The sequence below is a fragment of the Doryrhamphus excisus genome, chromosome 16, assembly GCF_030265055.1.
Source record: "Doryrhamphus excisus isolate RoL2022-K1 chromosome 16, RoL_Dexc_1.0, whole genome shotgun sequence".
Taxonomy (NCBI): domain Eukaryota; kingdom Metazoa; phylum Chordata; class Actinopteri; order Syngnathiformes; family Syngnathidae; genus Doryrhamphus; species Doryrhamphus excisus.
Genome location: NC_080481.1, coordinates 5,995,879 through 6,022,225, shown reverse-complemented (window position 1 = coordinate 6,022,225; position 26,347 = coordinate 5,995,879). Strand labels below are relative to the sequence as shown.

Sequence of the window (26,347 nt, the reverse complement as noted above, 5' to 3'; positions counted from 1 at the left end):
TGCGTTTGCGTGCATTTACACCGGAAAACACAGATAAATCAATAAATCAATAACCAACTAAAATGATCAGATGCCCAAGCAGTTTTCTGATATTTTACCCAACGTTTAAAAATGTAACATGTACAAAATCATGTAAAATTTTACACTTAAAGACATTTACCGACATTGTCTGTTTTAAAAAACATTTTCTGATATTTAAAAAAATATTTTGCAACATTTTTTTGACATTGTTTACAAAATCTTTCAACATTTTCTGACATTTTGTGGCAGTTTTAAAAACATTTTCCCCACATTCCTCAACATTTTACAACATTTTGTGGTGTTGTTGTAAGCATTGTTGAACATTTTCTAAAATATTTTCAAACATTCATCAACATTTCATAATCTGAAGCATGATTTAGCACTTTATAACATGCAATGTTATTAACAAGTTTCCAAGATAGAAATATAATGAATAACTAAGATGAAGTTTGCACAATTAAAAGTTGTAAAATGACTTATAAAAGGACCCATAAAAATAAATACTGTATCCAAAGGTTGTTTCACGCTTATGTCAGCTGCTGCGAGCCCAGGTCATGTGATGGGAATGGGCCGGGCTAGTGACGTAACGGCCCTGGTAGAGGTCCAGACGAGCGGGACTCGTGTGACGTCACTTTCCGCGAATCCCCTTCCTTGAACAACGAGACCGAAAGAAAGAGCACCAAAACAAACAGCAAACTAAGACCCAGCAAAAGCTCACATTTGAACCGATTGCTCGCCGAGGACCTTTATCCGAAGAAGCAAGCGACCTTGTACTGTTTCCAGGTGAGTGTTGTCGTGTGAGGCTAACGGTACATGCTAACGGTACTTGCTAGCTGAGCTGCGTATGTGCGTCACTTGAGATCAGCGTTTAGCCACGAAGGAAGACATCTCTCCCCACCTTTAAAAAAACATGAAAAAAAACTAAGCAAGAGTACTCAAAGCGGCAAATGCGTGCGGTCATGTTGATCGTGACGAAAATTCTCTGACTGAAACAATACATTTCCCATTCTTACTTCCTGTTTGTGTCATTCGTCATCTTAGTTAGTTATTGATTTATTGATTTATCTGCGTTTCCGGTGTAAAGGCACGCAAAAGCTTTCTTCGATCTCGGCGAGGCTTTCAAGCCTCCCTTCTAGTCTCGACTTGCTTCCCACCCAGTAAACTCTGCCAAGAAGAACAACACGCTCCACCCACCTTAATCCCCTCTTCTACTCTACTTCTACTCAACTACACTTCTACTCTACTACTTTTCTACTCTTCTATTGTATTACTCTATTACTCTACCACTCTTCTACTAGTGTTCACTGAGACTCCTTCACAAGACTCCTCACTAAGGTTCCTGAGGGGGAACACATTAACTGTGACGCTGCTTGAGCAGGAGTTTGTCTTCTATATGTCTACTATATTGGGTATATAGTAGTATAAAGGTGACTATGGGGGTGTTATTTTATGTATAGAGGGCTCTAATCATGTTAAAAGTTTATTTAGAAGGTGGAAAATGGGTTTTCTATGTCGTATTTTCTCGTATTATGTCTACCATATTGGGTAATAGGAGTGTAAAGGTAACTATAGGGGTGTTATTTTATGTCTAGAGGGCTCTAATCATGTTAAAAGTGCATTTATTAAGGTGGTTTTCTATGTCTTATGTCTCCCATACTAGGAGTGTAATAATGACTACAGGGGTGCTATTTCATGTGTAGAGGGCTCTAATCATGTGGAAGGTGGTAGACGGGTTTTCTATGTGGTTTTAGAAGGCGGTCAAGTTGAAGTTGTTACTGTAACATTTTTAATTTGGTTGTATTTGTTGTCAAGTTGACTGGACTGTTGACGTTATTTCCTTGTATATTTGGAGTAGTGACGTGTGATTACAGTCAGAACGCCTGTCAGCTGACTTTCACTTCTTCTTTTCTAGCCGCCCTCATTTCCTCTGGCTGCTTTTTGTTTTTTAGCAGTCATTTTATATTTTCATATGCTAGGAATTTATACATGTTTAAAAACATCTAAAATCATTTAGTAAATGTTTTCTTCTTAATGCTAAGACTCTATTGCCATAAGATGATGACCTTATTGCTGACGATGCTGGAGGATGGCATGCATTAGTGCTGCTCACGCTTGTGTCTTGCTGTGCTCTGCAGGATGTCTCTGTACCCATCCCTGGAGGACCTGAAGGTGGACAAGGTGATGATGGTAAGAAGGAAGATGTCCAAGTAGTTGTTGTGAAATGGCGACAGGGCGGGAATGTTCATGAGGTCAAAGCCCGGCACACTCCCTCCGTCCAGCCTTTTTCATAATCTGCACGTGGCTCGGGCATCTAGTAGAGATGGGATTTTTGGCTCTTTGAGGCGAGTCGGATCTTGGTGAGCCATTCCTTTCAAGGAGCCGTTCAAAAAACTGGCTCATTTGGCTCATGTTTATATTTATTACGTTTTAAGAAGCCAGTCTGACCTTAACTCGTTTTTATCATGGAAATAATCACTGGAAGGAATGCATTTAGACATCCCACCAATATGAGTTTGAATTATTATTATATAATTATATAATAATAATTATTATTATATTATTATTATTATTCCACAGGGTGGTGCTATAACACTCTGCTCTGACAGTGACGTCACTGTTTTGAATTACCATTGTACAATTCCCAGCGGTATGGTTCCCAGATGCGACTCGGTTCCCATCGTTCATGGTAATGAGCCGTTCAAAAGAACCGATTCATTCGTGAACGTCACAACACTACCTGGGAAGCATCGGTGAGACTCTGTCTCCCAGTCGGCCGGGAACATGTTTTTGGTGTGACGAGCGCGTTACGATACCTGCTGTGTTGTGAAAATGATGGTGGGCTTGTATGACTCCTCAGGCCCAGGCCCGCTTCACCCCCACCAGCGCCACCGTGCCAGCGATCAGCGAGGTGGGCAGCCAGCTGCAGCAGCCTGCCGCCGCCGGGATGCCGTCATCCGGTAGGTCCATGCACAACGTCTATTCTCTTTGGCAGAATAAAGAAATATGAAAAATATTGCAATCATGACAGCATCGGGCTTTTCTGTGACACTGAAAATCTTGAATCTTGAATCTCAATTACCTGACACACTTGGGACTCATTTTAGCTCCAAATGATGGCTTTTATTTTGTCATTATGACTTTTTATCTCAAAAATTGGACTTTTGATTTGATCTGATTCTGACTTCCTTACAGCATAATTATAATAATTGCCAGCATGCTTTTGATGGAGTTGGTGTGTGTTTGTGCAGCAGGCCTGTATCCCAGCCTGGAGGATCTGGGCGAGTACATGGGTCTGCGTCTCAACAGCGATGAGGTGCAGAACAACCTGGCCGTGCTGCCCGCGGCCAACAACGATGTAAGCAGAAAGCACGCTGCACCGCGCTGCACCGCGCTGCACCGTGCTGCAGCGCGGTGCAGCGCGGTGCAGCGCGGTGCAGCGCGATACACCGCGATACACCACGCTATGCTAGATGGAACTGGGATCTCAAGTATTATTTGTCATAATGATGACCAACTACCTCTTTAAGGATGGGATCAAATATGGCTGACACGTGTCCTTCCTTTCCAGCAGGTGGCGGTGTCTCCCTACTCGGCTGTGGGGGGGATGGTGTGTCCCGTGACAGGCTCGGATGTGGGCATCAGGAGGGCGGAGGTCCGCCAAGGTCTGCGGGAGATCATCCTGTGCAAGGACCAGGACGGCAAAGTGGGGCTCCGCCTCCGTGCCATCGACAACGTGAGTGCTACTCTTGCTCTTCTTCTCTTCATCCATCAGCTTTCACATCACATGTTGACACACTTGACTCGTTGATGGTCGTCTTGTTTGGGCAGGGCGTGTTTGTCCAGCTGGTGCAGGCCAACTCCCCCGCTGCCTTGGCCGGGCTGCGTTTTGGGGACCAGGTCCTTCAGATCAACGGCCAGAACTGCGCTGGCTGGAGTGTGGATAAGGCCCACAAGGCCCTGAAGGCCGCGGCCGACACCCGCATAGAAATGGTGGTCAGGGACAGGTGAGGCTTCCTGTCTGCTCTCTGCAGCGCTGATGCTCTCTCACCTCTCACCTCATTGTTTGGCTTTCTTTTCCACATAGTTCACCCTTTTCTCAAATCATCTTTCTGGAGTTTATTCCTTGAATATTACCACTTTATTCCCATTATATATTGCCACTTTATTCCCATAATATTACCACTTTATTCCCCTAATATTACCACTTTATTCCCATAATATTACCACTCTATTCCCATAATATTACCACTTTATTCCCCTAATATTACCACTTTATTTCCATAATATTACCACTCTATTTCCATAATATTACCACTTTATTCCCATAATATTACCACTCTATTCCCCTAATATTACCACTTTATTTCCATAATATTACCACTTTATTCCCCTAATATTACCACTTTATTCCCATAATATTACCACTCTATTCCCCTAATATTACCACTTTATTTCCATAATATTACCACTTTATTCCCCTAATATTACCACTTTATTTCCATAATATTACCACTTTATTTCCATCATATTACCACTTTATTCCCATAATATTACCACTTTATTCCCATAATATTACCACTTTATTCCCATAATATTTCTTTTTCACATAGTTTTTCACCCTTTTTCTCAAATCATTTTTCTAGAGTTTATTCCCCTAATGTTATCACTTTTTTCCCATAATATTACCACTTTATTCCCATAATATTACCACTTTATTCACACAATGTTATCACTTTATTCACACAATATCACCACTTTATTCACACAATATCACCACTTTATTCCCATAATATTACCACTTTATTCTCCTAATATTACCACTTTATTCACACAATATTACTTTATTCCCATAATATTACCACTTTATTCCCATAATATTACCACTTTATTCACACAATGTTATCACTTTATTCACACAATATTACCACTTTATTCCCATAATATTACCACTTTATTCCCATAATATTACCACTTTATTCACACAATGTTATCACTTTAGTCCCCTAATATCACCACTTTATTCACACAATATTACCATTTTATTCACACAATATTACCACTTTATTCCCATTATATTACCACTTTATTCCCATCATATTACCACTTTAGTCCCCTAATATTACCACTTTAGTCCCATAATATTACCACTTTAGTCCCATAATATTACCACTTTAGTCCCATTATATTACCACTTTATTCCCATAATATTACCACTTTATTCCCATAATATTACCACTTTGTTCCCATAATATTACCACTTTATTCACACAATGTTATCACTTTATTCCCCTAATATCACCACTTTATTCACACAATATTACCACTTTATTCACACAATATTACCACTTTATTCCCATAATATTACCACTTTAGTCCCCTAATATTACCACTTTATTCAAACAATGTTATCACTTTATTCCACTAATATTACCAATGTATTCACACAATGTTACCACTTTATTCCCCTAATATTACCACTTTATTCACACAATATTATCACTTTATTCCCATAATATTATCACTTTATTCCCATAATATTACCACTTTATTCACACAATGTTATCACTTTATTCCCATAATATTACCATTTTAATCCCCTAATATCACCACTTTATTCACACAATATTATCACTTTATTCCCATAATGTCACCACTTTATTCCTGTAATATTATTGTTTTATTTTGTAATATTATCGCTTTATTCCCATAATATTGTGACTTTTGTGCCACTTAATCTGAGTGATAGATTGTTTAGGTTTTTATTTGTTATTGTTTGATCCTTAAGTATGATCCTGATTGGTTAACAAAGTATTGTCCACCATTATTGTTCAACTCCGCTAGTAAAATGATGCTCGTCATTCAAATGTGTCTTTTTGTGGTTGGATGACTTCAGTGCTTTGTTGTTGGTTGGCGTGTTCAGACGTCCAGTATCTGCTATGAAATGCATGCAGGCCGTTCCAGCGCACGGTGACCATGCACAAGGACAGTTCGGGCCACGTGGGTTTCATCTACAAGTCTGGGAAAATCACATCGCTGGTGAAGGACGGCTCGGCGGCGCGTAACGGCCTGCTGACGGAGCACTACATCTGTGAGATCAACGGCCAGAACGTTATCGGCCTCAAGGTAACGCCCCTTTCTACTCTGGAACACCAATCTATCAATCGGTCAATGGATCTACCAATCCATGCCTTCCAATTCCAGGATCCCCTCATCAAGGACATTCTCAACTCCTCCCCGACCACCATGACCATCACCATCATGCCCAAGTTCATCTACGAGCACATGATCAAACGGTAACACGCAAATACCCTCAATATCTCCTACTGGACCACCTTCATCTTCTCAGGAACACTTTTTAGCTCATCGTTTGGACCTTTCTCCTAACTTGGGAGCTTTTATCCCATAATTTGGACTTTTTATGACATCATTTCAAGTGTTTCTATCTCATAATGTCATAATGATTTTTTGATCTCAGGCAGTATCATCATACAAGTGCACTGTTACAATCATGATGTCAAAGTAAATAGTCTGTTCCAGGGTGAAGCTGTGTCTGTCCTATGAGCTCTTATGACGTGTATTGAAGTGGAAAACAAAGTGTTGCGTGTCTAGAGTGTCCAGCAGGGGGTGCTGTGGTGTCTCATATGTGTGTGTGTGTCCATGCAGGATGTCCACGAGCCTGCTGAAGTCGTCCATGGATCATTCCATCCCTGAGGTGTGAAGGTCATGGAGAGCTCATGGAGGACGGCCACGTGTCTTTTATTTTTCTTTCTTTCCTTCCTCACCCCATCATCATCATCACTATGCCTTCTTCCTCTTCATTCACCTCGATGAAGGTGATGAAGGTCAGTCCAACGTGTCTTTAGGTTTTTTATTTTCAAGACATGTCCGAGTCCGCAGCTCCCTACCTTTTTGTTTTTCTGCTCCAAGATGCTGGAAGCACACCTCCACCCTTGATACACTGTATGGTATATACAGTATATACAGTATATACAGTATATACAGTATATATAGACACACACACATAGTACTTACTTAGTATATCTACAATCATTTTACAATAAACCAATACATTTACCAAAAGACATTGCTGGAATATTCATCCTGCCCCCCCCCCCCCAAAAAAGAAATAAACAATCAATAAAGTCATTAATATGACATGAAAACTCCAAGTGATCACATAGAAGCTCAGCAAGACCAACTTTTACTTTGTTTCTCGTCTTTTGATTGTTTTCTAATGATTTGGACGTTCCACCTCATCATTTACACTTTTTATCGCACAATTGAGACATTTTTCACAGAATTTTGACTTTTTAATCTCGTCATTTGGACTTTTTTCCTCACAATGTTTTTCTCAATTTGGATTTTATAATCATAATTTGAACTATATTCTCAAAATTATTCGTTTTTACCTCAATTTGGATGTGAATCTAAATTTTGACTTTCTGTCACAATTTGAGATTTTTACCTCAATTTAGATATTTTGTCTCATCATTAGGATATTTAATCCCATAATTTTAACTTTTTTTCTTACAATCTGGACTTTGTATCTCATAAATCTTGTAATTTGGATTTATTCCTCATAATTTTTTTTTTATTTCAAAATGTTTACTTTTTTTATCTCACAATTTGGGATTTTTACCTCAATTTGGATATTTTGTTTCAAAATCTGATCCTTTTAACCTTTTTTCTTTTCCCATAATGTTGACTTTTATTCTCACAATTTAGACTTTTTATCTCCATATTTTCAACTTCTATCTCGTAATTTGGAGTTTTATGTGATAATTGTGATGTTTGCTGTCATAATTAGGATGCTATCACGCTGTATTTTTGCTGGGTATTGAATGTGTTGCATTTGAGGAACAGGTAGCGTGTTTTTCGCTTGCCTGCTGAAGATGATGATCATATTTTGTATGAATTGGGCCAAAATGGGCGGAGCCACCAAGTGCACTTTCCACTTTTCCTGAAGGGAGAGCACAGCAAAAGCAGCTTTTTCTTTCCTTTTTGTTATTCTTTGAACAGTAATCCTGTTGGAAACCTGTTTACGCCACTGATGGAAAGTAATATACCATCGCTACATCATAGCTCAGTTATCGTTCCCAGATCAAGTCATCATGATGACATCAAGTCGCAAGGACCAGATAATAAGTCCCTTATGATGAGGTGATAATTCTGAGATTAAAAAGTCCACATGATGAGATAAAATGTTGAAATCTCATAAATTGGGACATTTTATCTCATCATCAGGACCTGTTATCTCACAATGTTGCCTTTTCATCTCAGAATTTCACCTTTTTATGTCATAATTTCACTTTTTTGTCTTGCAATTTGGATTTTGTTTTCTTTAAAATCTTAATTGGGACTTTTTCCTTCCAAATTAATTTTTTTTCATTTTATGATTTAGATGTTTTGTCTTGTCATTATCATCAGGATTTTTTCATTTCATCATTTCATTTTTTATTAGACTTTTCATTTGACTCATAATTATTCTATTTCAAAATTAGGATTGTTTATTTCACAATTAGGACTTTCAATTTCATAATTTTACATTTTTATGTCATAATTATCTCATAGTTATGACTTACTTCATAGTTTTGACTTTTTGTCATAATTATCCTATATCATAGTTAGGACTTTTTATTTCATTATTAAGATTTTTGAAATCTCGTAATTATCCTTATGACATTATATTTCATAATTCTGCCTTTTCATTTCATCATTTGTATTTTTGTAACCTCATAATTACGACTTTTTCATCTGATCATTCAGACTGTGAACTTTTCTGAAAGTAATTCTGACGTACCAGTTGGATCTGTGTGGCGGAAAAGGGGCTTCCATCCCATAATAAGTTTGCGCTATGCATGCTAAAAAGTCATTTCCATAAGAATGTAATGAAGATGCTCGTACAGTCAGACGAATAAAGGTCAATGATTATCACTCGTGTGTGTCATACTTTAATCATGAATGCGTCCACGAGTACAGTATTGCATTGAAGTACATTAGTTTACAATCTATGATGTATACCATATACAGGAGCATCGTTTCATACATAGACTATCTATTGAGTGTCGGTATACATACAGTAGCATACAGTAGACTGACTGCGTATGGGGGGCATTTAGAGCACACAAACATTGTGATGGAAAAGACAAGACGTCCATCGTTTGCACAAAGCAAAGCCAAACCAATGAGATGAGAAGATGATGATGATGATATTCCCTGACGTCTCGTACCATGTGACACTACCGCATGTTGTACACAGTATTAACGGGACACCCACACCAATAATATATGATAAAATTATGACCTTGTAATATCGTTCTCCATTTTTCCTGGGAGGGTGAACCCTTAACACCAATTTATCTTTTTTTTTTTAAATAATTCTGATTTTGTCCTATTTTGAAACTTTAACAATCTCTAAAAATATTTAGCATTTTAATTGGCTTCCAAAGTTTTTTCCCCCAAAATTTTAAGACTTTATTTTTAAACACATTAGCACCTTCTTGTAATATTATTCAAATGTAATTTTCTTGAAAAAACATGTATTTTCATAATATTCATGATCATGTATTTCTTGTAATAATTACTTAAGTTTTTAATTTTACCATCAAATTTGTAAAACATTTTCTGACCTTGTAATAGTTTCCTTTTCCATGATTCCATTGTCATGTATTTCTTGTAATATGACATGTCCCACTGGACAGCTGGGATAGGCTCCAGCACCCCCGTAACCCCCGTGAGGATAAGCGGTAGAAGATGAATGAATGAATGTCCCAATACTTGTGGGGAACGATGAGGCGTGTTCGAAGAGGACGTCCTGACTGTACGCTGACTGTACGCTCATTCAAGTCATAAAGTGAACAATAGTGCAAAAACACAAAAGGAAAGAGAAATGATGTCACGTTTCTTTTCCTGTCTTGAAATGCCGTTTCCTTCGACATCTGCTCGTGTCAGGATGACAAGCATTTGGCTTTTGGCTTTTTTACATATTTACACAAAGTCAGCAAATAAACATTCACAAGTAAATCCTCATCACAACCAAAACCTTTGCCACGGCGGACCCTCGGAACTCAACCTGATTTGGCCGCCACTTGAGTGGCCCGCTTGTCGCGGGGGCAGCGGTCTCAGCAGGGAAACCCAGACTTCCTGGTCCCAGGCCAGCTGTGAGACATAATCCCTCCAGGGTGTCCTAGGTCTGCCCCGGGGCCTTCGCCCAGCCGGGCCTGCCCGGAACACCTCACCAAGGAGGCGTCTGGGAGGCATTCCCGAGCCACCACAACTGGCTCCTCTCTCGACTCTGCCTTCCGGCTCAGCTCTTCTGGCTTCACCACGACAGTCCGGTACAGCGACCGCATTCCTGCAGACACTGCGCCGACCTCACCCGTGAGCGAGACCCCAAGATACCTGAAACTCACCTGGGGCAGGACCTCATTTCCGACCCGGAGGGATCAGTCCACCCTTCTCCCACTGAGAACAATGCCTCACATTTGGAGGTACTGAGTCTCATCCCAATAAAGGGCAGAGATCACAGCCCGATGAAAACCTTAATTTCTTGAGAGAACAAACAACTTTACTCTACAGAAAAAATCTTTTAGGAGTACAGACCTGATCACAATCTTAAGACCAGTTGAAAAACAGCTAGAATTGATCTTTTGCACATTTGGATCGAAATGAGGTTTGCGGGATCCAAAAGAGAGATGTTCTTCTCACTGAAGAAGTCCTTGGTCAAGCCAGCATTGTGAACTGCAGCGTTGTCCTGTTGAAGAACCCAGCTGTTACCACCCAGACCGGGGCCCTCATCCCTCATTAGGGATGCCCGCCGCAACATCTGCACGTCACCGGTTGCCGTTTGACAACTCCGCACCACCTGAAGCTCCAGTGTTCCACTGAATGAAAAAGATGGACAGATGGACCACTATGCCGGGTAGAAAACATCTCAGGTGGATCTCCTTGTCATGCCAATAACGTTGGAAGCCATCTGGACCGTCAAGGTTCCATTTTTTCTCATCAGAGAATAAAGCATTTTTGCTCTGAAGTCGGCACCAGTAAGGGTCTTCATTTGGGTCCCAGATCCCAGATGTCATTTTTGGGGCCTACCGCTTGACTTTGTTGGGTAATGCTGAGGATCTTTCCAAAAAGTAGAATGACCGTCTTCCTACGTCCAAGCTCAGCAGGAATGGCACACTGCCAGAGGCCTGGCTGATGGAGGCCTGGCTGATGGAGGCCTGGCTGATGGAGGCCTGGCTGATGGAGGAGCCCTGGCTGATGGAGGATTTCGTCAGATTTTGTCTTTTATCGCCTGTGGTCTTCAACTTTTGACCAGGTGATATTGGAGCTCTACTTAAAACCCCATTAAGGTCGAAATGTGCAAAATACATATTCTAGCAATTTTTGATGAAATCTGTATGATGGTACACAAGTGTAACGAGTGTTACTTTAAACACGTGAAGACAATCTCAAAGTTCTGGTGATGTGGGACGTTCGAGGGTCCACCGTAATTGAGAGTGATGTCTCGCAGAAAGAGCTTTGTTACGTATGGGATGAGGTTCGGTCCGTGGACGGGCCACGTGTAGTCCAGAGCGACAGCAGAACAAGACAACGAGAGCTTTTGGTGGAACTATTGAGCACAGAGAGAGCTTGCCTTAGTCGAGGATGAGACCAGCTGAGCCAGCAAGTATCTTCTAGCTAGCTTATTGCACATGTACAAGGAATTGTTGGAGCGTGAAGGTGTATGTGTTGGTTCTTTGAAGATCTAAAGGCTCAGGAACTTGGTTGGAGCCTATTTAGTTCTTGAATAAGTCCACATTAGTGGTACAAGTTGGTTCTTGTTCAAGCCTTGTGAAGGTGTTTTGATGTCAGAGGGCCTTGACTCTTCCTGATAATAACTGCGGGCTTGTGCCTCAAGGACCTAAGATGAGTTTTACACGTAGACGGAGTATCTCACCTAGGAGACATCCTTGGAGGTACACTCCAGACTATTTTGCGTACATGTCCGGCAAAGTGCTAATCTGAGTCAGTCATGAGTGAGACAGGGACTGTAGTTTTTTAGATCTGCACATTCGTTCCAAAGCCTTGGACCAGAAGGTGGGACAACCCTGTCACAGAGGGCTGGATCTGGACTCACATGACACCCTCCTCACTGAAGACTTTCTAGATTCAAACCTGCGATGGTCAAACGTGGCACTAATGTTTCACATCTGGGATCCGCCGAGGTCTCCTCCCCCGCCCGCAGGGTAATGCCTCAGGCCGCCGCCCCTGCGAAGCGAGTGCAGGGCCACGGTGCAGCAACCCCTCAGCAGTGACCCGATGTGGTACATAGGCTGTCCATCTCGGACCGGACCCCGGCACAACCATGCCACCGTCGGCACTACTGGGATTGCCACGGCTAGGAGATCCACCAGGAAATGACGACTCCAGTAGCTCTTCTGAACCGGCCCTGAGGCAGAATTGGAGTTCACTTCCTCTGCCGATGCTTCACTGACTTCTTCGCAGCCTTGCTCTTCTGTTCCTACTTCCTGGTCATCCTTCAGGACAAGGACACGGGCTACCTCCTCGTGGGAACAGGATTTTTTAGGCTGGGAGGTGTGAGGATGTTCCAAGACTTGTGGTGATTCTGGGCTACTACACGGGCTCGGTCCTGGTGTTTCTGACTGGAGTGTTTCAAGTCTGTCCTCTCCAATCCATAGGCCTTCATGTCTCTCCTTCCATTCCTTCTGATTTCCTACCAAACTCTCTGCCTCCGAGTCCAGCTGACCCCCTGTGAGTTGGACACTGGTTAGACCCTGGTTGTCGACTGCGACAGATTCTTCCTCTGGATCGTCCTTTCGGTTGTTCTCACAGACGGGACTCTCCATGGAACAGGCCACAGTGGCAGATCGCGGCATGGAATTGACCCGAGGCAATTTGGAGCATGGAATGGGCTCTGTGGCCGCGCTCATGACCGTCGCTGTGGTTACGGATGTAGTGGTCGTGATGGAGTCCAGCTCTTCCTCGCCTTCATCAGACAACCATGTGGACGTCGGGCTGCAGGCTTGAGAGCGGAACGTTCGTTGTTCGGCGATGGTATCCAGGTCGGACGGGCACCCCGATGTCGCCGGAATGGGACAGCTCTCCGTCTGAATGCCCGTCTCACGTAGTGGATGCAGATACAGGTGATGGTGGGACAGGCAGGGGTGGCTGATACAGCCGCCTCCACCCAGACCACAACGCAACGGCGAAAGACGGTCGCCTGAACACAGCCTCTCGTAGGTGGCCGAGTGCGGCATGGTGTGGGGCACCGAGTGGTTGTGAGGGAAGGAATGAGGTAAAGTTTTGGAATACGTGTGAGGCAAAGAGTTGGGTATGGAGCACGAGAAGGTTTGTGCGTAAGAGTTGAGCAAGGAAGCGGTTTCCTCCGAAAGAAAGGCGGCCTCTAGCAGCAAGTCAGCCCGACTCGGGACGTCACCACCTTCCCCGCAGCACACGAAGCCGCTGTCCTGAGTGCCATCTGCTGAAAGACAAGGAAAATCGGTACTGTTGCGATCTTCCGCTTGATCACTCAGTTTGGTGTAGGTGGAGCTCCTGGTGATGGAGCGGGCTGGGGACCCATCACAAGAGCAAGAACCCCTCCCTCCTATTGCTGGTTTTGGTATTAGACCTGGACTCTCCCCAGATACAGACGCCGGCGCAGAACCCCCAACTCGGTTCCGGCGTCCTGCTATGGCTTCCCCCTCCTTGGCTAGTCCAGCCTGAGCCAATTCCATGCTGAGCAGCAGGTTCTCAAGCTTGTGGTTTTGAGTGTTGATGTCCTGGAAGTACTTCTGGACACCCACGTCCCCGCTGATCCCCCCGGCATCGCTGAGCCTGGTGCGGACCGTGTCCACGGCGTGTTTCAGCTGCTGGATCTCCAGACGTGCCTCCTTGAGGGCCAGCTGAGCTTCCACACGATGGCACTCCTCCTCAACCCAGTCCTCCTGCATCCTGTAAAGCTTTTCTCTCAACTCATCGATCTCTGTGTCCCTAAGAGCAATTCCAGAAACCCAAACAGAATATCAAGAACCTGGCTTAGAGAGTCCAGAGAGAGATCTCAAGCGCTCACCTGTCTTGCAGCGTGGTGATGGTTTCTTTTAACCTGGCCCTGAGGTGCCGGATACACACTTCCTTCTGCTGCAAGGGTGTCAGGTACTGCTCCGGTGGCGGGGGCCGAATCCCGTGGTTGTCGGTGCATGATGTGTACTTCTGGTGACGTCTGAGAGAACGACCAAACACATTTTTCATCATTTAACAACATGACGTAATTCCCATACAATCACTCTTTTCCCAATGTGATTATCCTAAATATTAGAACTTTTTGTTTGGTTTGTTTCCGATATTACAACTTTTTAGAAGTCTTGTTTTCTTTCAACTGCATGCCACTAAAATAACTTCAATCTTTTTCCCCCGGAATGTTATCACTTTGTTTCCATGGTTGGACTTTTTCCACAACTCAATTTCCCCAAAAATACAATTTCATTTTGTTGTTTCTCAACTTTTAATGTCCTTTTTGCTTTCATATGTGCTTTGTGCTACTGAAATTACGTTTGTTTTTCTTATAATATTACGTTATTCTGGTAAAATTACTAATTGCCTAGCATGCTAATTATTAAAGCACATACTTTTGCATATACATACAAATGTAAATATCACATGACGACTCAGAAAGAACTATTTTTATTTTAAAAGCCGGTGTGTGAAACGGAAGTGATGGTGCTGATGATGGTGCTCAACACTACGTTGGTTCAAATCATAAATACTAGGATCTTTACTGGTTGCCAACAACCAATAAACAATAAAAGAAGATGAACAACCATATTTATGCTGTATTAGATCAGTTTTTCAAAGCTTTGTGCTATAAATCCTCATGAAAGCTGCGGTGGCGTCATTGGTTAAGTTGGACAATTAGCATGTGTGGCTAACCCAGAAAGGGCTAAACCATGTCAACTGGACGACCTGCGGGCTAATAAAGTTTTGATCAGAGAAATGTCTTCGACCGTCGAGCGGACTTTTAAGGTGAATCCATTTGATTTCGGTGCTGTGTATGTAGCTTTGCTAATTGGCGCCGTGTTGCCTCACACACATCCAAAATAAATACCTACCAGTTTGTTACAACACACAATGTAATGGTACTAGCTAGTATTAATGTCATATTTTGTTACAATAATATCAAGTCATATTGCTGGGCGTGTGTTTACAAGTGGCTTCCGGTCATGTGATACGTCGTAAGTCAAAGTCCCGGATGAGCCGCGCTGTATTGCTGGGTTTTCACGACATTATCAAGCATAAAACACGGCCACGTAAACGCTCAGTATGTTTGTGGAATATTTTAGAGGTAAACGAGAATAACGGTATATATGGCTGAAATGATTTCCTCCAGTACACGGTATATATATATAAAATATATATATAAAATTGTTGACAAGACAAGACAAGGCGCTTTTGACCCCATGAAAATTATACTTAAACAACATGCTAACTAGCTTGCAAACCGTCTGTGGAGTAGCGCTGGACGTTCTTCCCGGTTACATTTCACATTTTCCACTTCCAACAAATTTGATTTACTCGGCTCCATTCATCGAGAGTAACAACCGGTTAGCGAATACACATTTGAACTATTCCAGCACATCCGCGCGGTGTTTTTGCACTGTTTAACCACGACTTCTACTAAGGAAAACGCTTGTATATCAGGTGTGACGTCACGTGAAACACTGGGATTATGACTTAAGGGTGTAGTACCGCCACATGTCCACTAGAGGAGAGTAAGGCTCCAGTTAATGGCCATACAGTGTGATGTGTATTCATGCAGCTTTAAATGGCCAAGTACAGCATCTTCTTACCCTTTGGTTGGGCTGCAGTCGCTGCCTTTACAAGAGCCTGAGTTGCTGCTGCTGCTGAGGGAGGCGTTGCTGTGTGGATCTCTGGTACTGGGTGCCGCGGGGGACCGCCTAGTTCCACAAACACAACCGAAGATATGAGTTGACATGTCCTGCTGTCGTCTGAAAAAACACACCAGGTGGTCATCAAGGAAATATGGTGTCATGACAAGTGATGGACAAGAGCAGGTGCCAATGGAAATGCACAAACGTACACAAGCCGACGTGTGGCGACACACGAATTCACGTCCTTTCAGAAGCACCAGGGTGACAAACAACAGCAGTGCAAGTGGAGACGTGACACAATGGGGCACGACGTGTTGCATGGTCATTCTCCTTTTCCTCTGCAGGGATTCCCAAACTGCGGATCTTTGACAAGCATTTTTTCAGTAGATCCCATTGTGTAGAGAACCCTCCTGTTATGTCACATACAGGATCTTTGGTGTTTTTACAGCAGATCCTTCTTCTGTAGAGGATCTTTGAGTGGGCTTTTCCAGATGTAGAGTATGTCGGTCCACGTTTGGGAGACCCTGCTGGAGGACTGTTGAGGGTGGAGGGGGGGTTGTGGACAGACCGGGAGCGAGGGGTGGCGGGGGAGTTTGTCACACGGCTGTGTCGGTCTGGAGACTTGGTGGAGGCGTGTCCTTTGGCCGTGGGTGCATAGCCTTTAGTGGGGCGCATGGAGACCATGTAACCCCCCTCCATGGGGACGTAGTCTACCTCCATCAACCTGCAGTAGTCAAAGCTGAGCAGAGATGACAACAACATGTTAGCTCGTACACACGCTAACCTGCCGGCACGTGGAGATGCATGTGTGAGCATCGGGGGGCGCTAAAAGCCAGCGTGGGGGGGGGGGCTGTTAGCCAATCACATGCGAGAGTGGCCAGGACGGGCTCCGGCAGCATCATGTGCTGTTCCACCAGCGCGTAGGCTGACGTTGTACAACACAGCAGCAGCACAACCGATGTTGTCATGGAGCGCGAGGGAGAGAAGTCTGCGTTCATAGCATCGATGACTTGATTGGAAGCCACCCCCTTTTCAAGCGCATGCCCAGGTGGATGCACCTCTCCTCCTGCTACACATGCAGCCAGCTTGTGGAGGACATGAAAAAACAAATTAGATTAGGTCGAAATATTTCTGTTAGATTATGACTTTTTTGCCTTAATATTTTAACTTTATTCTCCTAAATTGCATCCTTTTTTCTGGCTAAATTATGACCTTTTTGTCTTAATATTTTGGCTTTATTGTCATAAAATTGCATCCTTTTTTCTGATTAGATTATTACTTTTTTGCCTTAATATTTTGACTTTATTGTCATAAAATTGCATCCTTTTTTCTGGTTAGATTATGACTTTTTTGCCTTAATATTTCAACTTTATTCTCTTAAAATTGCATTCTTTTTTCTGGCTAGATTATGACCTTTTTGCCTTAATATTTTCACTTTATTGACATAAAATTGCATCCTTTTTTCTGATTAAATTATGACTTTTTGCCTTAATATTTTGACCTTATTGTCATAAAATTGCATCCTTTTTTCTGGTTAGATTATGACTTTTTTCTCCTCATATTTTGACTTTAGTTTCATGAAATGACAGTTGTTTTTTATTCTTGTAAAATGTTTTCTTGCTCGATGACAGCTAGGGGTCTACGCTGAGCAACTGAAGGTTTCCTTCATCCTTACATTTCCTTTCCTTTTTGGGTAGTGGAATGACGATGAATGATAATCCAAATGAGTGCAGGGTCCCGTGGAGGGTGGGGGTTTAGGGGGGTTAGCGTGCCAGCTCATGTGTTGTGTTGCCAAATGCATCCTTGTTGCTCGGGTGGCCAACACTACACATGCCAGAGCTGCAGCAGCAGCAGCGCATCATGCTGTCTGTCAGAGTGGGGGTGGGGGCGGAGGGCTCACGCGGGGCGCGGTGGCAGCGGAATGGCCACCGGCGCTGTAGCAGCCGCCCCGGACCCGGAGGAGGCCGCCGGGATGGGCGAGGAGGAGGAGGAGGCCAGTATTTGCTGCAAGCGACGTTTGGGCTGCAGCGCCTTCAGAGGGTTGAATCTGAGAGGGGGGGGAGAAGAGAGGAGGACAGCCATGCCACACGTTGAGAGCCGTCTGCAGGCACGTTCCTTTTATAGAGGGGTGTGGGCCTTGGGAAGGTCTTAGGCCCGAACCCATCAAGGTACGGTATGTTAATACTATCTGTCCCAGCACGTCATGAAAGCTACCTTCAGCGTGATATGAGTTCAGGACTTACCGGCGAGAGCCCGAGCCAGTCCTCCTAGCGGCTGGAGCGGGTGAAGACATGGGGCCGGGCGGTTCCGGGCGGGTTCTGCTGTCTCTTGAGCTGAGTTACGTCAGCCTGCAAGCCAAGAAAAGTACTTAGCAACTTTGCAGCAGCTTTCTCTCTCTTCTTGAATTATATTTCCACATTTTCTTTTCCTATTATGACTTTATTCCCATCATATTATGACTTTAATCCCACCATATTATGACTTTATTCCCATCATATTATGACTTCAATCCTATCCTATTATGACTTTATTGCTAAAATATTATGACATTATTCCTGTCACGGTACAGCAGGTCTGTGTTGCGATGCGACCCCAGGATGCAGAGAGCAGGACCAAATGCAGGTAAACAATATTTATTTTAGCTATAATTGCAGCGGAAGGAAAAGCAACTCAGGTAGCGGACGGACAAACAACAATGATCCCACACAGGCAGAAGCACACACCTGAACTAAATACACACAGAAATTAGGGACAGGTGTGGGTGACTATGGCAACAAAGGCAGATGAGACAAAACAGGAAGTCCAATACAAAATAAGAGCGTCAACAACGGAAACCAAAGCCCAGACAGGGAACACAAACAAACTGTCACAAGGGAACCCACACAGGGCGGGACAATTCCCATGATAATAGGACTTTATTCCCGTAATATCCATCCATTTTCTATGCCACTTATACTCACTATGGTCGCGAGGGTATGCTGGAGCCTAACCCAGCTGACTTTGGGTGAGTGGCGGGTTCCATCTGGATTGGTCGCCCATAACATCAATGTATAATAATAATATTCCCGTAATATTATGAATGTATTCCCATGAAATTATGACTTTATTCCCATAATAATATGACTTTATTCCAATAATATTATGAGTTTTTTCCCAGGCTATTTAAAAAAAAAAAATTGGATTTTATAGTTTTTGTCCTTCTAAGATTAGCACAGTTTATTCTCAGAAAATTGTCATAAAATAATTTCCAACCAAGAAAATGGCTTTGTTTTTTTTAAGAGGCCATCTTTTGAAGCATGAAACAACAACATTGATAATTGTGCATTGTGCATGTGTGAATGGATCCTTGGGGCACTCTTGGGTCCCAGGCCACCAGTTGAGGACAAGTGCAGTAACGATGCGGCAGACATTGATGTTAGCTGTTAGCAGGATACGGCCCTCACTCGTCTTGTGTTGTTGTCCACCCCCCCTCCCCCCAAACGCCCCCTCCCCGAGAGGCGGAGATGCTGCAAGGTCAAATTGCCGCTGCGCCAAGGAATCTGTCACGACTTCCCACCACCATGGACGCCCCCCGAGCGCGTGCACCGTGCCCATGTGGCCTACAGTGGAGCGCAGGAGCGACCCCTTCCCTGGCTGGTGCGCACCGCCAACCCCCTTCACCGCGAGCCGCGTCTTACCTGCGGGCCTCCCGCCTTCTCGGTTGGCGCCGTTAGTCTTCCGTCAGCCTTGTGGCCGCCATCTTTGTGTGCTCCCCCCGCGGCCGAGAGCACCGCTGCAGGCGGACGACAGAGAAGACGTTAGCTCAAAGCAGCAGCGGTAGGAGGGGGAGGAAAGGGTGAGTGTGTGATGATGAGAAGTGGAGGAGGGAGGAGGCAAGGAGAGAGGATGGATGTGCTGCGTCATCCTACCTCACTTCAGTTCCACGGCAGCTATGACGTTCAGTTTAGCTGGATAATCATCATCATAATACAACTAATTCACCCCCCCCCAAAAAACCTCACTTTTCTTTTACAGGCTGAAATAATCATAATAATAATAATGTTGACAAACATAGGAAACAAGCCACTTCCGGTATCTAAGAGCCGCTGTAAACTTGCACATGCTGCCATCTGATGGAAACGTTGGGCACTGCAGTCGTCACTGGTTCATATTTCTTAACAGCAGAGGGCGCCACACGACTTTGCCACATATGCTAAGAGGCTCTACGCTACATATTTAATCTCCGCTTTGTCATAGAGATGAAAAAGTCTCTTATTAATATCCACTTTGAAGAGTTCAAGGTGGAGGTGGGACTGCATCAGGGATCATCTCTGAGCCCCTTCTTGTCTGCTATGTGATGGACAGACTGACAGATGAGCGTAGACAAGAATCTCCATGGACTATGATGTTGGCAGATGCCATTGGGATTTGTAGTGAGAGTAGGGAACAGGTGGAGGAGATGCTAGAAGAGTGGAGGTTTGCCCTGGAAAGGAGAGGAATGAAGATTAGCTGCAGCAAGACTGAGTATATGTGTGTCAATGAGAGGGACCCAAGTGGAAGAGTGAGGTTACAGGGAGAAGAGATGCAGACTTTGAAGTACCTGGTGTCAACAGTCCAGAACAATGGAGATTGTGAAAATGAGGTGAAGAAGCGTGTGCAGGGAGGATGGAACGGGTGGAGAAAAGTGTCAGGCGTGATGTGGTATAGAAGAGTTCCAGCTAAAATGAAAGGAAAGGTATACAAAACTGGTGAGACCAGCCATGTTGTTGGTCTAGAGCACGGGTGCTCATTAAGTCGATCGCGATCTACCGGTTGATCGCGGAGGTGGTACTGGTCGATCGCTGGTCGATCGCAGCGTGACATTAAAAAAATATCATCCCAGCATCAATGCCGTCACTTGATTGACATACAGGGCAGCCATTCAGATGACAACTGAATGTTGCCCTTCGGGTGACCAATCAAATCAAACAACGTCTCTAAGTGCAACAGGACTTACGGCCTATCATCCATCCCTGTTACTTGATTGACATACAGGACAACCAGTCAGATGACAACTGAATTTTGACCTTTAGGTCACCGCTAATGCGTAAACAACGATGCAAAGTGCTAAGCTCGTCGGCGAATTGCGTCAGATTTTAAGCCCTCGCTAAAGTTTATGGTCACTAAAATGAGTGAAGGAGCTGGAAATGTGCTATCTCTTTGACTGCATTATTCGGCTCCACTTATTTATGTGAGTCAGCCTTTTCTTACATGAAGATCATTAAGTCCAAATACCGTTCCACCATGACTGATGAACATTTGGAAGTGTGCTTGAGGCTGGCTATCAGCAGCTACTGTCCGGACTATGCATCCCTGGCTGATTCAATTCAGTGCAAGTCATCAAAGTAAACTCAGGTAATTACAAAAAATGTTAATAGTTAATTATGTGTGTTTTGCAATATTGGCTCATTTGGTTATGTAAGGTACATCAACATACATTGTACGTACAAATAATCCTCAATACATTTGAAAATAAATAGATGTTTTGCATTTTTGTAGTGGGTAGATCATTTTGACTCGGTCATTTTAAAAGAAGCTCGCATGCTGAAAAAGTGTGAGCACCCCTGGTCTAGAGAGACTGCCACTGAGAAAAAGACGGGAAGCAGAACTGGAGGTAGCAGAGATGAGGATGCTGAGGTTCTCATTGGGAGTGACCAGGATGGATAGGATCAGGACGGAATACATCAGAGGGATATTACATGTTAGAGACCTTGGAGATGAAGTCAGGGAGGCCAGACTGAGATGGTTGGGACATGTCCAGAGGAGAGATAGCGACTATATTGGTAAAAGGATGCTGCCAGGAAGGAGGCGTAGAGGAAGACCAAAGAGGAGGTTTATGGATGTAGTGAAGGAGGACATGAGGGTAGTTGGTGTTAGAGACCCCTGAAGAGAAAAGCCCAAAGAGAAAGAAGAAGTTGCCACAACACGAAACATCACCCTTGTTCTTCTTTGTTTCACCTCAAAGTCTCACCATTTTCCTTTGTCGAGATGACACACCAAACACCTTCTTTCCAGTTTCTCCGGTTACCTTTACTGTGTTCGTCCAATCATTCGGCAGATCCTCCCTACCCACCAAGACTGACAACCAAATTATCCTAATTAATGACTCACCTTGGTGAATGTTTAATCAATCGATGTGGCCTGTCTTTGTTTTGTTACCTTACCTTCCCCTTCTCTTGGCTTGGACCATCTGATGCTAATTCCCAGGCAGTGGCGACGTGACCTCCATCCATTTATTTTCACTCGGAAAAAAGAAGCGCAGACTTCCCGGTCTATAGCTACCTCTTCCAGCTCCAGTGGGGGGGCATTGAGGCATTCCCAGGCTCCAATCCCTCTAGTGTGTCCTCGGTCTGCCATGAACCCAGGTGAGCATGCCTGGAACACTTCACCAGCCAGTGTGATTCACAGTACTGACCGTCACGCTACCTTACCTGCACCTAAAAAGAGCTAAATTAGTAACTAACTTGGTGGAGGCCAACCTTCACAAGGAACAGGGTCAACCAACTACTAACCTTGCAGTGTGCCCCCAAACCCATACTCCCAGACCACCTCCTCACAGGACACCGTAAGAGTGTGGCGCAGTTGGGCAAACAATGTTGAAAAGAAATGTCAACCAAGTCAGTCCCACAACCTTCAGGGCAAAATTCATTTATCCATTGAGCTTTGCCGCTCAGCAATTTTTTGACAACCTCAGATACCTCAGCCAAGACGATGGTCAAGTCTGCTTTTGTGTCCTCAGAAGGTATGTCAGTGGGATTGAGAAGGGCCTCGACATGTTCCTTCAACTGCCCAACTAGTATATCCTCGGTTGAGGTTCAACATCGTGCTTCACCAAAGTCCTCCAGCAGCTGAAGTTTTGCCTCGACTCCCACCAAGGCCGAGTGTGGCTTAGCCTGTCGGTCCCTGTCAGCTGCTTCAGGAGTCTCCAAGTTGGCATGGGCCAGTATAAATATCACCATCACTGTATTGCAATTACAGCTGTAAAATGTCTTATGTTGAAATAGCTTAACTGAAAACAGAAACATAGTCAAGTCATTTTAAAACCATATCGCATGATGAAAATGGAATATTAGCATTTCCAATAAATATATTGAAATAATTTCTTTCTCAAGAAATACGTACATACAATTGATTTGCCAATGCAGTCTACTGTGGCCAATTCTGCAACTCTTTGTTTTTGTAAAACCTCCCACTGCCAGTTTGAAACAGGTGATGCCAGATCGTCCCCATTGTCTACGTGACGCTGGAAATCAGTCTCACAAACCTTTAGAGAATGATCAACCGAGTCACTGCAAAAATGATGTGTCACGTTACATTGTATGGAGGGATGCCATCAGCATTCCAGGACTATCAAGCAAGCATATAAAAGGACGGCTCTTTGTTGTCCTCAGCATCAAGCATCACCGCTGCAGAGGTAAGATGACACGACCGTACATGCTCCTCTTCTACCTCCATTTCATGGGATATTGTTAATATAACCATATTTGTTTATTATTGCACAGATGGCATTTGCTCTTCGTGTGCTCTTCCTCCTTTGTGGGATCAGTGGAGTAGCGACTGTCGCTGTAAGTCCAAATGTTACCTGATGCCACCTGCTGACTGTAAATAGAAATGTGGAGATTGTCAGTCATCCATGTCACGACAGAATCAAGGCAACTGGACTGCATAACTGTTCATTTATCTCCCACACACACAATGTGAGACCCGGGGGCTTCCTTCACCCCTCTTTCAAATCATCAGTCTTCTCTGTCCAAGAGTCTGGACCAGAAGTTACATTGTAAAATTCCAGTTGCCTTGATCCAGGTCTGTTCATATTTGTCAAGAAGTCTGACTTGAAGGCCTTTTCTTCTTCACAGTGGTCTGACTCTTACTACGATGGTTGGTAACTGACTTCATGACATTTTTTCAAAAGAAGATGGTTTTGTTTCTCCCTAAAATAACAATTGTGTTGCAGCCGGTTGCTGTCCCAAGGGCTGGGCTCAGTTGGATAATTACTGTTTCATATTCAAACGCGAGGCCACGACTTTTGAAAAAGCAGAGGTATGCAAGAATCTCACACAGGAGCGGTGACGCAGCTGCTTATTTGTTGTTCATTTGGGATCCGTCTGTTTGTCTTTACTTTCACTCTAGCATGACTGCCAAAAACATGGCGGGAATTTGGTCTCCATTCACAGTTCCCTGGAAAGTCTTTTTGTTCTTGGACTGCTGGAACAGGTGCCTGCAGAGTTTGCCTGGATTGGACTCCATGATCCTGCTGAGGTGAAACATTCAGCAGTAGCAATGTTGTTGTTTTGCTCCGGAATACATCTTCACATAAACCCGACGGAAGGAAGCAGGAACGTATACTCTTACTCCACCGTGACTCGTATTCCTTCGAATAAAACTTGACGTTTTTAACTCCTAGTCTGACCTCACACTTCATGATGCTATTACATCTTGATAATAATGTTTAAACACTCCAAAGTTTTGTTATCTTGTCTTTCAGAATGACTAATTCAAATGTGTTTTGGGCTTCTAGGATGGAGACTTTCGGTGGACTGATAACACCAACTTTGATTTTGATAAGTTTTCCTACGGACAGCCTAGTGATCATGGTTCCTGTGTGGTGATTTATGTGGCAGGTAAAAGTATATTCCGTGAATCCAATGTACTGACGAGTGAGTGTCATGCCAATCTTAAAGTGTTGGGCTATTTTTCTAGGTGAATGGTTTGTTAAGCCCTGCACCTTGGAGAAGCCGTATGTTTGCATCAAAGATACGAGCTGCTGTGCCAACCGCGAAACAGCCTAGCACGACTGACCGACCTCTCACGATTCCTGTATCAACGTCATTCTCTAATCACGGTGATCAAACTTCAGTGGTGTCTTTGTATCTCTGGGTTTACTATCAAGTTTTCTTGGCTTGGACATTGCCAATCGTCAATCAAACACGATTGAAAGCTCTCTACTTAATAAAGGAACCTGTGTGCACCAAACGTGTGTCTTATTTCAGTATTTCTTTTTTCAGAATTCTTTTTCTAACTTGTAGAAAAGGCCTGAAAATGCCGCATGTCTTTAACAGAAGGCCTATACTTAGGGAAAATGGTGACGCATACACACAGTGAAGCTCAGCGTCGCTTTGGAGTAAAAATGCATAAAAATGGCAAAATCAACTAAAGTACAATACAGGCACTCGGAAGATGCATTCAAATACATACTTTTGTTGTGTATTCTACTCTAGTCACATTGATGAGACTGTAGGAAGTACTTGGTATGGTACTTTGTTATGTCTTAAATGGCTCATTGGCCATCTAATTATGTCTTATATCTTATATCTTATGATAGCATTATTGGGTAATGCTAGTGTAAAGGTTATCACAGGGTTGTTATTTCATGTGTAGGGGGCTCCAACAACGTTAAAAGCTCCAATTTGAGATGCTCTAAGTATATAAATATGAAGTTTATAAACAGGAATCCTACTTTGTCGGAATTCACTTATCACGGTCGGGTCTGGAACAAATGAGACGGGACAAAGAAGGATTCTATTGTGGCAAAAATGGCGTTTGCTTTTCATGTGTTCTTCCCCTGTGGGATTGGTGGACTGTTGACTGGAGCTGGAAGTCCAGATTCCACCTGCTAACTGGTGGATACAAATGTGTAGCTTCTCAGACATCCAGGTCACGGTAGTAGTAGTAGTAATAGTAGTATTAGGATGTTGATAATTAGAATGTTGGTAATTAGTTCTAAGTTGACTGCTGTGGAATGAGTGATTGTTGGTTTTAATGTTTACTTTCTCTCTCCTTTCACCATGAGGAGGTTTGGGAGTGTCTTGGTCTCCACCCAGTTACCTAGTCTGGTCATTGCAGGGCCGGGGGGTGCCTGGATTGGACTCCATAATGCCATTGAGAAGAAACACTTACTAGTAGCAGAGTTGTCTAACGCTGGATAGAAGTATCTATTGGAGTGTAAAGGTGGGTTTGTCCTGCAGGCATTGTCCGTTCAGAGGTGGCATGTCATTAGCAGAGCAGGACAACACAGCCCTGGAAAACCTCCTCTGGCACCACCACACGTGTTTTGGCGTTTGTTTTACACATCCACTGAAAGGACTTAGTTGTTTTCTTTGTCATCTCGATGTTATATTTATGCTGTTGCATGAAAAGTCAAATCAAAAGTTGTCTGTTTGTTCTGCATTTTGCATCCAACAATATTTGATGTGTACTGAGAGAGTACATTTAGCTTTTTGACAGACTTGGCTTCTCTCAACCAGAGAGACAGACTAACCACCCTTCTGGAGGTTTTTTGGTTGTGTCTTGAACTTAATTACCCTTAATGAAGGACTATCTCAGTAATAACGTTTTGGGAAATCTATATTTGAACAAGATGCAAAAAGACCACTACTGTCTCCCCCCAACCTTTTTATTCCTCCACCCGTTTGCCATGA

General features: G+C 43.5%; 3 protein-coding genes across 17 annotated transcripts; 2 read left to right on the top strand and 1 right to left on the bottom strand.

Moving 5' to 3' along the window:
- The first annotated feature begins 619 nt into the window (after window positions 1–619).
- On the top strand, window positions 620–8,957 carry sdcbp2 (syndecan binding protein (syntenin) 2). 4 transcript variants are annotated; one of them, XM_058051160.1, is made up of 9 exons: window positions 620–804; window positions 2,157–2,208; window positions 2,879–2,978; window positions 3,273–3,376; window positions 3,593–3,754; window positions 3,850–4,025; window positions 5,973–6,144; window positions 6,223–6,314; window positions 6,685–8,957. In XM_058051160.1, the coding sequence occupies exons 2-9, from the start codon at window positions 2,158–2,160 to the stop codon at window positions 6,737–6,739; spliced, it is 912 nt and encodes a 303-aa protein (XP_057907143.1). In that variant the 5' UTR covers window positions 620–804; window position 2,157; the 3' UTR covers window positions 6,740–8,957. The 4 variants fall into 4 exon arrangements, with proteins under 4 accessions (XP_057907143.1, XP_057907141.1, XP_057907142.1 ...); XM_058051158.1 differs by having other exon boundaries at window positions 621–804; window positions 3,590–3,754; XM_058051159.1 differs by having other exon boundaries at window positions 621–804; window positions 3,270–3,376.
- snphb (syntaphilin b) lies at window positions 8,950–20,003 on the bottom strand. Of its 8 annotated transcripts, XM_058051148.1 has the most exons (8): window positions 19,820–20,003; window positions 19,589–19,683; window positions 18,155–18,259; window positions 17,812–17,958; window positions 16,480–16,650; window positions 15,870–15,977; window positions 14,096–14,245; window positions 8,950–14,016 (listed from the first exon to the last, which is right to left on the bottom strand). In XM_058051148.1, exons 3-8 carry the CDS (start codon window positions 18,202–18,204, stop codon window positions 12,210–12,212), a joined length of 2,433 nt encoding a protein of 810 aa, XP_057907131.1. In that variant the 5' UTR covers window positions 18,205–18,259; window positions 19,589–19,683; window positions 19,820–20,003; the 3' UTR covers window positions 8,950–12,209. The 8 variants fall into 8 exon arrangements, with proteins under 8 accessions (XP_057907131.1, XP_057907130.1, XP_057907134.1 ...); XM_058051147.1 differs by lacking the exon at window positions 19,820–20,003 and having other exon boundaries at window positions 19,589–19,785; XM_058051151.1 differs by lacking the exons at window positions 16,480–16,650; window positions 19,820–20,003 and having other exon boundaries at window positions 19,589–19,785.
- Window positions 19,461–24,876, top strand: LOC131104212 (galactose-specific lectin nattectin-like). Of its 5 annotated transcripts, XM_058051164.1 has the most exons (9): window positions 19,461–19,727; window positions 22,137–22,294; window positions 23,129–23,343; window positions 23,432–23,494; window positions 23,786–23,807; window positions 23,884–23,969; window positions 24,060–24,188; window positions 24,448–24,550; window positions 24,630–24,876. In XM_058051164.1, the coding sequence occupies exons 4-9, from the start codon at window positions 23,432–23,434 to the stop codon at window positions 24,716–24,718; spliced, it is 492 nt and encodes a 163-aa protein (XP_057907147.1). In that variant the 5' UTR covers window positions 19,461–19,727; window positions 22,137–22,294; window positions 23,129–23,343; the 3' UTR covers window positions 24,719–24,876. The 5 variants fall into 5 exon arrangements, with proteins under 5 accessions (XP_057907147.1, XP_057907149.1, XP_057907146.1 ...); XM_058051166.1 differs by lacking the exon at window positions 22,137–22,294; XM_058051163.1 differs by lacking the exon at window positions 22,137–22,294 and having other exon boundaries at window positions 19,461–19,746.
- Window positions 24,877–26,347: the final 1,471 nt, after the last annotated feature.

Bases quoted from the DNA above. Each gene is read 5' to 3' on its own strand.
- snphb (XM_058051148.1), bottom strand. From the start codon at position 18,204: ATGTCTTCACCCGCTCCAGCCGCTAGGAGGACTGGCTCGGGCTCTCGC. The intron at 17,959-18,154 runs GTAAGTCCTGAA...CCCCCCTCTCAG, and splicing joins ACTGGCTCGGGCTCTCGCCG to ATTCAACCCTCTGAAGGCGC. The intron at 15,978-16,479 runs GTCTGTCCACAA...TTGTGGAACTAG, and splicing joins CCCGCCACCCCTCGCTCCCG to GCGGTCCCCCGCGGCACCCA.
- sdcbp2 (XM_058051157.1), top strand. From the start codon at position 2,158: ATGTCTCTGTACCCATCCCTGGAGGACCTGAAGGTGGACAAGGTGATG. The intron at 3,755-3,849 runs GTGAGTGCTACT...TTGTTTGGGCAG, and splicing joins GCCTCCGTGCCATCGACAAC to GGCGTGTTTGTCCAGCTGGT. The intron at 6,145-6,222 runs GTAACGCCCCTT...TTCCAATTCCAG, and splicing joins AGAACGTTATCGGCCTCAAG to GATCCCCTCATCAAGGACAT.
- LOC131104212 (XM_058051166.1), top strand. From the start codon at position 23,432: ATGGCATTTGCTCTTCGTGTGCTCTTCCTCCTTTGTGGGATCAGTGGA. The intron at 23,495-23,785 runs GTAAGTCCAAAT...TCTTCTTCACAG, and splicing joins GTGGAGTAGCGACTGTCGCT to TGGTCTGACTCTTACTACGA. The intron at 23,970-24,059 runs GTATGCAAGAAT...CTTTCACTCTAG, and splicing joins CGACTTTTGAAAAAGCAGAG to CATGACTGCCAAAAACATGG.